Source organism: Macrobrachium rosenbergii, chromosome 48 (genome assembly GCF_040412425.1).
Source record: "Macrobrachium rosenbergii isolate ZJJX-2024 chromosome 48, ASM4041242v1, whole genome shotgun sequence".
NCBI classification, from domain to species: Eukaryota; Metazoa; Arthropoda; class Malacostraca; order Decapoda; family Palaemonidae; genus Macrobrachium; species Macrobrachium rosenbergii.
Genome location: NC_089788.1, coordinates 1,599,457 through 1,613,001, shown reverse-complemented (window position 1 = coordinate 1,613,001; position 13,545 = coordinate 1,599,457). Strand labels below are relative to the sequence as shown.

The 13,545-nt window shown below is 39.1% G+C and overlaps 1 protein-coding gene across 3 annotated transcripts; it reads left to right on the top strand.

The window, feature by feature from the left end:
• The first annotated feature begins 2,549 nt into the window (after window positions 1-2,549).
• Pino (Pinocchio) lies at window positions 2,550-11,598 on the top strand. Of its 3 annotated transcripts, none has more exons than XM_067091131.1 (5): window positions 2,550-2,676; window positions 6,394-6,486; window positions 6,888-7,019; window positions 7,416-7,545; window positions 7,818-11,598. In XM_067091131.1, the coding sequence occupies exons 2-5, from the start codon at window positions 6,443-6,445 to the stop codon at window positions 7,947-7,949; spliced, it is 438 nt and encodes a 145-aa protein (XP_066947232.1). In that variant the 5' UTR covers window positions 2,550-2,676; window positions 6,394-6,442; the 3' UTR covers window positions 7,950-11,598. The 3 variants fall into 3 exon arrangements, with proteins under 3 accessions (XP_066947232.1, XP_066947231.1, XP_066947233.1); XM_067091130.1 differs by having other exon boundaries at window positions 6,885-7,019; XM_067091132.1 differs by lacking the exon at window positions 2,550-2,676 and adding an exon at window positions 2,982-3,100 and having other exon boundaries at window positions 6,885-7,019.
• The last annotated feature ends 1,947 nt before the right edge of the window (window positions 11,599-13,545 follow it).

The window sequence follows — 13,545 nt, the reverse complement described above, 5'->3', positions numbered from 1 at the left end:
TTAAACTTTCTACGGCAAGGGGTAGGACTAAGAAAATACGACGGAAATCGTGTAAAAGACAATCATTAAGAAAATATAACAGTAATCATATAAAGGACGAGACGACAGGAAGAAAATCTTATATTATAACGGACTCGAATCGGAAGACTTCTAAAAGGAAAGTCACTGAGGACGATACAAAGTTTAAAATAGCGGATTTTTCTCTGGAATGCTGTTGTATTCCCACACACACACACACACGTACGACCATAACATTGAACTGCCAATTAGTTAATTATTATGTGAGAGAGAGAGAGAGAGAGAGAGAGAGATTAAATTCATCCACAGAAGTCCTTCCAAGCTCACCTTCAGACGGTGTTAATCCAAGCACCCCCTAGAGCCAAGGCTGTTCATTGAATGAGATAGTGTTACGAGCTAAAAGGTCTAATCGAAAGAAAGGCTTAACCAAATAGGTATGCAAATCAGGTCACAGCTTTAGGTATTGAATATTGCTTTAACAAAGCAAGGAAATATTTTTTATAAGGGAGAACATTCGACAATACTTTTACCCTGGAGGACATTCGAAAATGTTTGTAGCAGACCGAATCATTCAGATATTGCTGTCTTAGAAAGAGTATTACATTGAGATACTGATAAATGCGCTCACGAAATCAGGTATCCATAATTCATTTGTCAAGAAGGAATGAGGTTGCAGCCTTATTACACCTTGTCGCATGGATCTTTAAAGCAAAAGTATTATATACAAGTTCTAATTATTAATTAACACTCTCCTGGTAATTGTTTAGATAAATAAATATAAAGAATTATTGTAGTAACTATAATAGTTATAATAATTCCAAGAAAAAATAATAAACAGAAACTTAGTCTAACGACAAAACAAAAGCAGTTTACTCAGGATTTTCGCCTCATTTATCCTCCCGAACTCCCAGCCATTTAAATGGCGATCTTTTCCCCCCCAAAATTAACTCTTTATCTTTCGCAAAAATCAGACGCAGGAAACGTTCAGCCGTAGGTAACAGAGCAAAACCAAGCCCTTTGGACCTCTCGTGCCTCTGTTGTTTAGTCGTTCTTGCTGTTCCTGATTCGGCAGACAGGTTCACCTTCACTGGAGCCGCTCGTCATGATTTTCTGTGTGTTCTTTGAGTTTTTCTCCGGATTTGTGCGTTTTTTGTAGTTTTACCATTCAGAGAGAGTACTAATATGACTATGTTTAGAGAGGTAAATATATGTATACCTAATCGTATTTTGTTCACACATGATCATACATACAAGGAAACGGCTTGCATACATATATCATTGCATTCCCACACTGGATATACAACACACGCGAGACAAAGAAATTCAAACCAGTTATCTCTCCAGTAATCAACCATGTTCAGAAAAGGTGAATAAATGAGCCTAGTTCCTTAAAGAGAAAGGCAGACTTATGATTCGGTCTAAGGCAGAAAGGTAGTAAAGATATTAACTGAAGGGTAACAGAGAGAGAGAGAGAGAGAGAGAGAGAGAGAGAGATTCATTGACTGGGAGACATTTTCATCATTAGTGGGTACATTTGGTACAAATTTTTCTCATGCCTCGGTGTATTGCTTGAAAACGATTTAGTACAGTTTGAGGAAAAACTCGTTATTTAATGAAAAAAATTATTTGCTCTTAAACTTGGATCAGACTTCATCTCCTATTAACCCACTTCGAAGTCAGTCCAAGCAGAATAAAGAATATCAAAGATAAAGAATAAATAAAGAATACTGAATTTTTTTAAGAAAAGGAAGAACTTGTTAGGCCAAGCGTGATCGACAATAATAACACAGCAACATTTGACTACGTACACAAGTCTCTTCGACACTTCCTCTAACTCACTGGAGTATGACACACTTAAAACTTAAAGATATACCACCGAATGCATCATCTTAAATAAATTTCTTACAGCAATTTCACCAAACTATTCATTTCTCCCCGAACTTCGGCCTAGGCTACGAGTGAAAACCTTCCCTAGACGCCTTGATGGCGCTTGTAGCTGTTCAGTTTTATTTTGTTCTTGTTTCGTTCTGAGACTTTGTTTTTTTAGAATACGAGCCCAACAGAACCTTATATGTGAAATAAAATGTGACGGAGCGAGTTGTAAGGATTCATGCATCATCATGACCGAATGAGATCCTCCTGACTCTTGAGGTTGCATACATAATACCGCTTGCAACTTGCCCCAAGTTGCATGTGGCCGCCGTCTTGCATTCTGATTGGCTGTGGCGGAGGCAGGACCTTCTGATTGTTGTGGTAGGGGTCGTCTGGAGATGGGGTGGGCGGGTGGGTGGGTGGAAGGATGGATGGATGGATGGATACATTGCGGCATGGACCAATGGAGGAGGGGGAGGAGGGTAAAGGGGGAAATGAAGCGGGGGTTGTGAGGGATTTCCTGAGTTGTCAGGGGTTGTGTGGCTGGGGGGAGAGAGAGAGAGAGAGAGAGGCGGGGAGGTCGTCGACAATCAGGAGGGTTATTTTTGGGGGTGGCGGAGGAGAACGGGGGAGGGAGAAGAAGGAGGGAAGTTGGGGGGGCGAGGCGGGGGTTCGAGGTGTAGATATGCGAAGAGGAGAGGTGGGACTGCGCGCGCTTCGCTCAGCTACTGTCAGTTGCTGCCTTGTCGTCTTCTGAATAGGACGTGATTGCTCTCAACCTCATCGGTAAATATCGTGTCTTGATCAGTTTGTGTCAGAAGGAAGAGACTTATACACATGTGATGAAGACGGACATTCATACTGAAGTGTGTGTGGGTGTGCTTTGACTGAATGGCGGTGTCCCGCCTCCTGAAAGAACTTGGATGAATTGCGTTGAAAGGATATTTATTTTTATATATATATTATTATGAAGAGGACTTGTGTGAGAATGCTGAATACAATTCTTGTCAGTTCCATGTTGTTTTGGGCATGTCTTTTCCTGTGAGGCTGTATGTCAGAGCAAGTCGAATGGAAACTTTCGCGAAAGGTCCTTTTTTTTTTAAAAAGACGCGTGAAAGTTTTTTATCATATTAATAAAATTCGATGCAACCAAACGAGGCAAATATGGGGAAAACAGATTTCCCCTCTAAAAACATTTCTGCAGAGAAAGGTAAACAAACAAACAAACGTTGGCTATAGGTAAAATTATATGTTTTTTTCGTGTCTGCGATTGTTGACTGACTGTTGTTGTCTGTACATTACCTTTAAGTTGGTAGAAAGTAGCACAACCAGAGGTTTCAACAGATTTCCTATTATATGTTTGTTTGGCTTAGCAACACAGCAGGTTTATTTACAGGTGTGCATTTGTAGCAGCTGCTAGTGTATTTTTTTTATTACTTCACATTTGTAGGTTGTTTCCTATTTAGTGTACATAATTAATCATTCTCGTTAGCCATTCGGTTAATTTAACATAAAGGCTGAACGTGGCAGATTTGAGAATTTAACAGAATTAAGTGCTGTTATTATGATGATGATGATTTAATCATTTCATCGTTAAAATCTTCAATCTGAAGAAAGTAAACTTAGTTTTAAAAACCTATGACAATTTACATTTTAACTCGTGTATCATAAACTACTCTGCATTTTTAGGTTTGATTCTTTTGTTTTTCCAAGTGATCGTCTATAAGCGCACAAATTTTAATACCTGTGACAGCTTACATTTCCTCTCAGGCATCATAAACTGCTCTGCAATTGGGAGTTTGAAGTCACTTGTATTTTTTTTTACAAGTGGAACTTGCATATACATACAAGCGATACTAAATTTTAATTGTCAGTTCGAAGACCTTTTTCTTACCAGCCAGACGATTTTGAAAAAAGACAGTTTAGCCAAAACAAATTTATTCTAGAGTTAAATAATTAGCTGAGATATTTTGCGAGCGAGAGCAATAATTAGCTAGAAGATATTGATAGGAAGACGTATATATTATAAACACCCTGAAGATTTAGAGAGAGAGAGAGAGAGAAAGAGAGATGAACGCGCGACAGTGGAAAGTTACCACAGGAAGGTGGGCGGGGCAATGTGCGTGATTGTGTGTGTGTACGGGCTCCATGTACGTGCGTGAACAGACGCCGGCGAGTTTGTGTGCGTGTCTATATTTGTGAGTGCGTTTCCTCCATTTAAGAGTCTTGTGCTTGCGTTTCGCTGGGGGGGGGAAAGTGCGTGTGTGTATGTGTGCGTGTGCGTGCATGTGAATGAGCTTTGACATTCATTCAACACCTAATTCCTTATTTATCCGTTCTCGTGTCTAGTATACTACCACAAATAACGTGTTCCAGGGGAAACTGGAATTTAACGTAATCCATTGTTATTTCGGTCGTTGTATAAAGCGGCTGTCTGCAAGAATATAATCGACGTTATGATATCAAAGCGAGTTTTCACAAGTAGTTGTGCAAGTGTTATAAATTCTGCAACTTGAATACTTTCATAAGTCTAGTCCGATTGATGTATACCAATCAGAGGCGCGCACTCATATCAGCATCGTTTTAGTCAACCGGTTTCAGACGTGCTCGTCATTTGAAGCTCGTCAGTCATTTTAATCTTGAATTGGGTCCATTTTCCTTTATTTCTCAGGAAGCGTCATTCGGTACGAAACGGAAAATGCACAATTGTAGGCCCATGCTATGAGCTGGTTGGTTGGTTGGTGGACTCCGTGTAACAAGTTACGTTAGGTCAGGATATTCAAGGATGCTCCCATGCCACTCGAACGCAGGGTAACTGGACCCCCCTCATTACGTGCCCACCCCACGAAATAGGGATTTGTAGTAACGGTTACCCGTCTTGCTAAGAAACTAGAGACTCTGTACTTATAATTTAGTCACGGTATCAAGCGTGTGCGCGTGTAAAAGAGCTCACCTCAAGAGAAAAGGTGGTTTTCCACTCTGAGTTTTTCTCGCGCAAACCTTCATCAGGGAAATGACTATTGTATATAACTTTAATATTCGTGTATTCATTGACACAGTGATCGTCCATAGAATAGGTGACATGGCAGGGGAGTCCCTTGTCCGGATACATGTGGCCTTAAAGGAAAGACAACTCCCTATTCCGAGTCGATATTTTTCATCATCTGTCAAGCGCCTGAGTAGATTTAGTAGTCTAGCCGAGCGTTTAGCGGTTCCCTGTTGCGAATACAGTATTGTGTCTCCAAGTGAGATCTCAATTAACTGCTTTTGTTATTGTCGTTGTTGTTAAACGAAGCTGCATATCGAAGGCGTTGTTGTTAACGGATTAAGCATTTCTTCGAAGGCTCTCTTATTGTTAAATGAGGCTGCACTAAGACAATTTTGCCGACAGATGAAGCTGTGGCCTTGTGATCTGAGGACAAGGAAGCGTTGTTTTGATACGAACCGGCCAGTTGTATAAAAGGGTTCTCCTTGCAATTTAATGCCCCTTAGGCGCTAATAAGATCGCCCAGCTGCGTGTCTGTGCCCAGGTTCGACCTTGGCTTTTGTTGTGCCACCTACATTTCTTCCACTAAATATAAATGCCAAGTCCTTGCTTGGAGATTTACCGTAATGGATAAAATTTTTGTTTATTTACTTTTTCATGAGTGGAGTGTCTTCTTATCGATGAAATCCTCATTATTGTGTTTTTTTATATAAAATTGTTGGGTTATTTGCCGTCCGTTGTTTATTTCCTTAAATTAGAGTGCTTCTTTTGTATCTACCTTCAAAAACTGAAATAGAGATTTCTGATGTACGTGGTGGGAATTCAGTAGTATCGGATATCAGTGCGTTTTAGTGGTAGCATTGAACTGTTTTTCACAAAACTGTACTCTCTTAAAGTGCTCGGCTATTTGGCTTCAAGATATAACGGCAGTGTAACCTTTAAAAAGTCTCAAAAAAAAAAAAAAAAACAGGAGGTACCTGTGCAAGGATAAAGGTGGAATAAACTCTACGCAATTTGCCATCCACATTTAGCCTTGAAGTTCACTGGGTTCGCCTTTCAAAGTCAGAATACACTTGCATATATATTAGGCCTAGTATTGTTCTAACGTTACATACTCACACGTGTGTGCTTTGAGTTTTATTGGGAGGTAAATGAGTTTTCAACATTCTGCAAACTCGTGGCCTGACATCTTATCAGTCGAGGGAAAAATGTAGGTCACCCATTGACAATGATTAATTCTTATCACGCTTCTCGGGTGATGTAACATTCATGTGTTCTTCGGTGGCCAGAAGAGCGGTGTTGCAACACATTAATGAAGAGGTTTGTGGTGATAGGTACCGCTGACAGACCGTCTGTTCCTCGCGTGTGGAACATAACTAACTTAGAGGAAACTTAAAGGAATTTCTAGACTGGTTCGAATAGAGTTCTCATGTAAACAAAGAGTGAAATTTAACCTGTGCTGACAACACTTGTCTTTTCCAACGGGTACTGACAACACTTGTCTTTTTTCCTTGCAGGGTCTAGCGTGCAAAAACCCTTTAAGCAAACCAGCCGAGTATTCCTGAAATGTCTTGCGGAATGGTTCAGACTGATAACTATTTCTCTTCAAGGTGAGAATTACCGTACTTTGTTGTGATTCTTAGGATTTAACATTGCTCCCTTCTTGATATAATTTAAATACTTGTGACGCATCTTGTGTTAGTTTAGACATCTGCATTCTTATGTTGTGTTCCATTTTATATGCTGTTAAATTCACGTTCATATATGTCTAGCTGCCTGTCCATTTTTACTAAAATTGTCCTTTTCTTCTTATTATATCTAACACTGACATTGTTTGTTTTCTCATACTTAGAAAAATTAGACCAAGATTTATTGTTTATTAGGGTAAACGTTCTCTGCATTTCCTTGTGTCTCTGTTTACAAAAATTCTTTTATCTTTGCCGTATACTAAACTGCCCCTTGATTCTTCTTCTTTATACTAAACTGTCCCTCGTTTCTTCTTCTTCAGCAGTTGGGTGTCGAGAAGCGAGAGCAGTGAAAGCCTATCACGACTTGACCTGGTGAACCAACAGTACCCCAGCCACGTCGCTGAGCCAATGATGACCTTGGAAGACCTTCGCTCCCAGTTTAACTCCTGTTACACGTAAGTCCCCTACGTCACTTCTCAACTGGGGGTTTTACTTATCAGGACGGGTCGAGGAACTTTTTTTTTTTCTGTTATTGATTTTGCTTTGGCTTCACGTAATGGCGTAGTTTGTTAATTATTCAGGTTTTCAGAGATTGAACTTTTTTTGTGATACAAAGGCAATTCTTTGTTATTTATTCAGGTTTTCAGTGATTGAAACATTTCTTTTCCATGATACAAAGGCAATTCTTTGTTATTTATTCAGGTTTTCAGTGAGTGAAGCTTTGTGTTTTTATGATACAAAGCCATTTCTTGTTTCACTCTTAACAGCGGGGTTTCTCTGACGATGCAGTAAAACACTGATAATAAATTTATTATGGTGTTATTAACAGATTTTTCCTTTCAACCCTACAGCTGTGGCGTTAGCTGGAGTGACAATCATGTCTCCCTCGACTGCCGGGAGTGTGGAGGCTACTCCTTGGAGCGCCCATGCCCCCTGTGCGACGGCAAATGCCACACCTCCTGGAGAAGGGACATATCAATGGTGAGTCTCACATCCGCGGCTTTGCGAGAAAAATAAATGGAAACTCTCTACAGAGTTGTCATAATTTGTAGGCGTTCATTTTTCAAAAATTATGGTAATATTTTTTTTAGTACCAGTTCTCGATATTGGAGTTTTTTTTTTTTTTTGGCTTTGTTCATTTTTTCAAGAATTATTGTAATATTTTCTTTAGTACCAGTTCTCGATATTGGAGTTTTTTGGCTTTGTTCTTAAGTGTCCTAAATGTGCTTAATGCTCTCTCTCTCCTCCCGCAGTCCCACAGCGTCGGAAAGGCACACTGGGAGGGCGAGTGTGGCCTGTCAAGCGACGAGCGACCAGGCGTCCCCGCCTTCTTAGCCGAGGACGTCCTAGTCCAAGGGCTCGAGGACTTGTCAACCTCCTCATGAGCCCCCGGTCCCAAAGGTGCTTCCCGAAGGAATGTGTGAAGGGATGCCACCGCCCTACAGCCAAACAGGTCAGGTATAATGTGTACCCACCCCACTGTCTCAGATCTTCACAACAGCGGAAGCCGCCAATAGGCCTAGGCGACGCGGTCGCCACGGCAGGTTTTTTACGCTTGGTTTGTCTTCGTCGGTGGGAGAGGATAAGCCAAGACCTTCCAGAGACCACTCTCTTTTCGCGTAAGCCAGCTCCTGCCGCAGGACAGTCGGTGGTGGTGGTGGTGGTGGTGGTTGCTGGTGGTTTGGTGGTTTTGGTGGTGCCTCTGCCGCGGGCAATCCCCGGGAACGAGAGAGAGAGTGTCCGCCGGAAGCCGAGTGAGACTACTACTACTACTACTACTACTACTACTACTGCTATTACTACTACTACTACTACTACTGCTGCTGCTGCCGCCGCCGCTGCTGCTGCTTGTGTGTCGTGGCCGGGAGAAGGTGGAGTGGCGCCAGGCTGGAGTCTCTTTTTATTATTCTTAAACAGGTGCAGTGATGCAACCCTACCAAAAGTGACGCTCGGAAGCACTAAAGTGGAATTAAATCCTTCGCATACGAAGCATTTAATACTCCCAAAATTGTGATATTATGTGATATTAGCCAGTACAAAGCAAAAAAAAAGTACTATTGAATGGAAATATAGGACGCACTTCATTTCTCAAAAAAAAAAAAAAGTAATAAACCAAGGGATCGAATCATCGTGAGTATGGGCGTGGCTTCGATTATCCCTAGCTGGAAGATGATTATTACATATATATAAAAGGCATGTTAGGTCCTGTCATGGTTTCGTTCTCCACGCGTTAGCTTTCCGTTCCACGATGCTTGCTCAGTGCTATTTTGTTTTCCAGTTTCGGGAGCCTAAAGAGGATTCGAACGAAGTGTTTGTGGGTAGTCGACGTTGGGCCACCCGGGGGTGTTGTTCGTTGGTTGTACCGTTTTCTAACGACGGAAGAGGGGCGACTGTAATAATTGGCGCTGTCAGGATGCAAACTCGAGATCCTGCACCTGTTTATATAAAGGATTTTTTCATGTTTATATGCATCTATCCTGACCTGATGATGAGAAACAGGGTTTCTTTTTTTTTTATATAAATCTGTCCCATTTGCTCGTTCTAGGCTTCGATCTTTCGCTACTCGTCACTATTCAGTTTGTAAATGTCTGTCATTAATACCAAAAAAAATAAAATAGACTACGTGGAGCAATATCTTTTTTGCAAATACAAGATGAAGTCAGACAGTTTTTTTTTTTTTTTGTTTTGTTTCTTCATTTCCATTTGGATGTCAATTTTGGGATACAGCAACTTTTTATATCTAGAGTAGAATCGCAGATGAGCGTTGAGAATCTTTTGCGTGTACAGTAAACGTAGCAAATTGATGACTTGGTAACTGTGTTAGGTCTTAACACTCCCGTTCAGTTTTGCTTTGAATCAGTGCTTCTTGGTATTCAGTGTTTTGCTGACAGCATTGGAAATATTTGCTGGGATCAGTAGTCTCAACTGTATGTATAATACATTTGCTGTGGTTTAATTTTGGGGTTGGGGGGAAGATTCTTTTCCAATCAAAGATATTCAGCAACTCACGACGAAATTCTTCGCACCATGTCGTAGCTCATTGCACCGTTCGGGAAACTTAAATCAGATTGCATAATGTACCATGCTTTGGTTTTTCATGAAACTGCGTGCAATGTCTCGTGTGTAAATTGTGTAACATATTATACAGTCAAATTTTATGCCCAGGTAGAGAATACTCTCGAAGTGTAGATGATCATTTTTAGGAGTTTAACCTTTTGTCAGAGTACGCATGAATGTATATTTGTATGCAGATGATTCTACATAAATGACATATTTTCAGAACTTTTTTTTTTAAAAACTGTTATGCTATTGTTGTGAAGCTGGCATTTAGGCTGTACGTTTTCCATGAGAATCTATAATGCTTTTGTTATGACTGATCCAAAGTGAGAAATGGCCTTTCCAACCGAAGAAGAACCTGGTTTCAGTAATATGGTTAACCTTTTTCAAAACAAGCAAAATTTACTCAAATGGAGAGGCAATATCTTAACTTCGCATGCTTTCAAACACGGTATATCTTGGCTGAACGAGGGAGGAGAAAATTGTCAACTGCTCGCTTTCCTATGCGTCAAGACAAGAAGAAGAAGTTCTCGATGGAATGTAAAACTCTCTCCTTCCCGCCGCGCTTCTCTCGTGAGTGACCGAATGCATTACTGTCATGCCTTTACGAATCCTGCTGAAGCGTATCCAAATAAAAACATGGTTACTTCTCGTTGTCCTCAGGCTGAGTAGTGTAGCTAGATGATGTATCCTGAAGGGGATTGTATCAGTCAGTTCGTAGCCTGAATAAACACTCTTTTACTATTCAGTCCAGTATATGCTCAAGTGTCCTATCAGTATTATTGTGAAGAATGAATTTTTTTCAAGTTCCATTGTAATACTCTTGTTTTTTTTTTTATTCTTTCATGGTTAACTGTTGCTAGATCTCTGAGAGCTAGTAATTTTTATGGTTGCATAAATCACACTTTCATGGAATCAAAGAGAATGTTAATTACGATAGAACGTGATGTACACTAGATATCAAACATTTGATCATCATTCACGCAAACTTCTCGGTTGCATTTTCATTTATCGACTATATCAGTTTTTAAGTGTTTCCATCGTTTCCCCCTGGGCTGTACGGTTACTCTTGGGTCTGCTAAGTGATTCTGGTATTTCGAAGACTTAATTTCTGTTGATAGTGGATTACTTTCATTTGTTTCTAGATAGACTTCACCGCGGTCACTCTTACACGCGATCTATAGTTTTCTTTTCAAATTGGTGGACTTCCGTTGTATTCCCAATACTTTACTGAACTTGAGCTCCTGTCGGGAGATGTTGCACAATTCCTGATTGTCGAATCATTTGGATTTCAAATACTACTACTTCTCCTTCTTCTTCTTCTTCTTCTTTCCTCTTTTCTCTATTAGGGGATGACATTTCTGTAAAGATGTGTCTAAGGACGAGTGTCGTTCAAGAATATGCGCTTAATTCTTCCTAACCATTTGTTCACTGCATCATCCTTCTCATGTTTTTTTTTTTTTTTATTGTGTGCATTGACATTTTTTCTTTTATCACTTGTATTATTAGTAATAACACTTATAGATTTATAGCACATCCTCTCTCTTTCTCTCTCTCTCTCTCTCTGTCTCTCTCTTTGCTAGAAGAAGAAAATCAGTGCATATTTGACTGCAATTTGGCTGTTAGCGATCAACGTGTTTCAAATTTGGTTTCTGGTACTGTCAGCTGTGACAGAAAATGAATGTAATCAGTCATTTCTTCAAATTTTCAGAATTTCTTGTGTAAATTCGACGTCATTCATCTCAAATAAAGAAAGATGTCTGACACAAAACAAGACTGCACTGTCATTAGACCGATTGTTGCATAGTGATGTTGTTTCCCACCAAAATATTTTGCATTATCTCATTTCAGATTGTCTTGCCCATCTCATGTAACATAGTGTATATTTATTTTGTTTAATATTGTCTTGGTCATTTATTATACGGTTAATGCAGGCTGTGTTAAGAAGAAAATTTTTGTAATAAAATGGAAAGATAATCCTGGGATTTTATTTTCCTCGCATACAATTTTATTTTATCTGATTCTCTTGAGTAGCAGAGAAGGTGAATGAAGACAGAAAAAATATGAAAGTTATTTTCCTTGTTTAATAACAATACCATAAGCTGAAGTTCAAGGAAGAATAACATTATTATTATCATTATTATTACTCAGAAGATTAATCCTATTCGTATGGAACAAGCCCACCACAGGGGCCATTGACTTGAAATTCAAACTTCCAATGATCTTAGTGTACACTTGAAAGAAGTAACAGGTGATAGAAAATACTAAAAGAAGAGGTAACTTATTTGAAAAAACTTAAATGAATAAAAAAATAGATAAAAACATAAGTAAATTATTAAGTGATTAAAAGACAAACTTACTCAAACTTTACAGCAGGACAGCGTTTGGAGTTGCTATTATTATTATTATTATTATTATTATTATTATTATTATTATTATTATTATTATTATTATTATTATATATAGAGGAGACAAAACTTATTTATATGAAACGAGCCCACAGGGGCCATTAAACTTGAAATTCAAGCTTCCAAGGAATGTGGTGTTCATTAGGAAGAAGTAAGAGACGGTAAAGAGAAATATAGAAAGAAGAGATCTTACTCATTAAAAAAAAGAATAAATAAATAGATAAAAATGCATTGAAATTCAAGGAAAATAGTAAGAGGATAGTAACACATTGCACCTTCGCTTGAACGTTTGAAGTTCCCATTGAACGACGTCCTCAGGGAGACTGTTCCACAGTCCAACGGTGTGAGGAATAAACATTTAGGATTCCTGAATGGATACGGATAGTATTCAGCTGATAAGAGTTGCGTTTTTGCCTTACAAGTTCTATCATTGTTGAGAGTTAGTCTGACTTGCATTTTCAAACTGATAATACTGGAAATGTGAAAAGTCTGATAGTTAAGAAAACCTATTCAGCTTTTCTGTCAGTCTACTTATCGGTTGGTCGAAGAGTCCAGAAGTCCAGATCAGGCCCCTTCTACCCTCAATGCCTTGGTGCAAGTAAATGCCCATGCTGGCATGAACCAGAAATAATCTAAACCAATCAAAATGCCATTCACTCGAAATCACTCAATTATATTATTATTATTATTATTATTGAGAAGATGAACCCTATTCATATGGAACAAGCCCACCACAGGGGCCATTGACTTGAAATTCTAGCTTCCAAAGAATGTGGTGTTCATTGAAAGAGGTAACAGAAGGTAGGCTATTAGGAAACGCAGAAAAGAAGAGATCAGTTATTACAAAAGAAAATATAGATTAACACATTAATAAATAAAGAGCTAAAAATCTAGGTCAGTCATTAAAATACAAGGAGAGTCGTTTCAGGGTAGTAATGCGTTGCATCTTCGCCAGAACTTTTGAAGTTCAAATTGCACGACGTCCTTAGTAGGGAGACTGTGCCGCAGTCCAACGGTGAGAGGAGGAGGAGTAAAGGACGTCTGGAACTGACAAGTTCGAAAGAGAATCACATTTTCTGCATATTGGTGCTGCTGTTCAGCAAATTCTGGTCGCTCTCGGCAGGAAAAGAAGGTCAGAGATCAATTACTCAAGATATGTATTCAGTCTTAATGGTTTTGTGATACTGTTTTAAACAATGGCTCAACCCAAATTCTTCATAATAAAAACACAATCCTTGCATTTAGAATGAGTTCTAAAATGTTGCTTAGTGACAAGCATCAGTATTGTTCACAGAAGTAAACTCTAGAAAAAAAAACTATGAGGTCACTGAGTCAATATATACTCACCTGAACAATTCATTAGTTACCCTAAATGTCATTTTCTAATCATAACAAATAAACAAAGAAAACGAATGTTATGAGGGGTAACTAAAAATTACTTTATGCTTCTTCCTAAACATTATATTATCTGATAAAGCAATAAGCTTTTCAAAGAGTCATCGTGATGCAAACAAAG

What these genes read in the sequence shown, in the direction of transcription:
- Pino (XM_067091130.1), top strand. Translation starts at nt 6,443, where the DNA reads ATGTCTTGCGGAATGGTTCAGACTGATAACTATTTCTCTTCAAG. An exon ending in GATAACTATTTCTCTTCAAG is followed by an intron (nt 6,487 to 6,884) that starts GTGAGAATTACC and finishes CTTCTTCTTCAG; the next exon opens with CAGTTGGGTGTCGAGAAGCG. An exon ending in CAGTTTAACTCCTGTTACAC is followed by an intron (nt 7,020 to 7,415) that starts GTAAGTCCCCTA and finishes TCAACCCTACAG; the next exon opens with CTGTGGCGTTAGCTGGAGTG.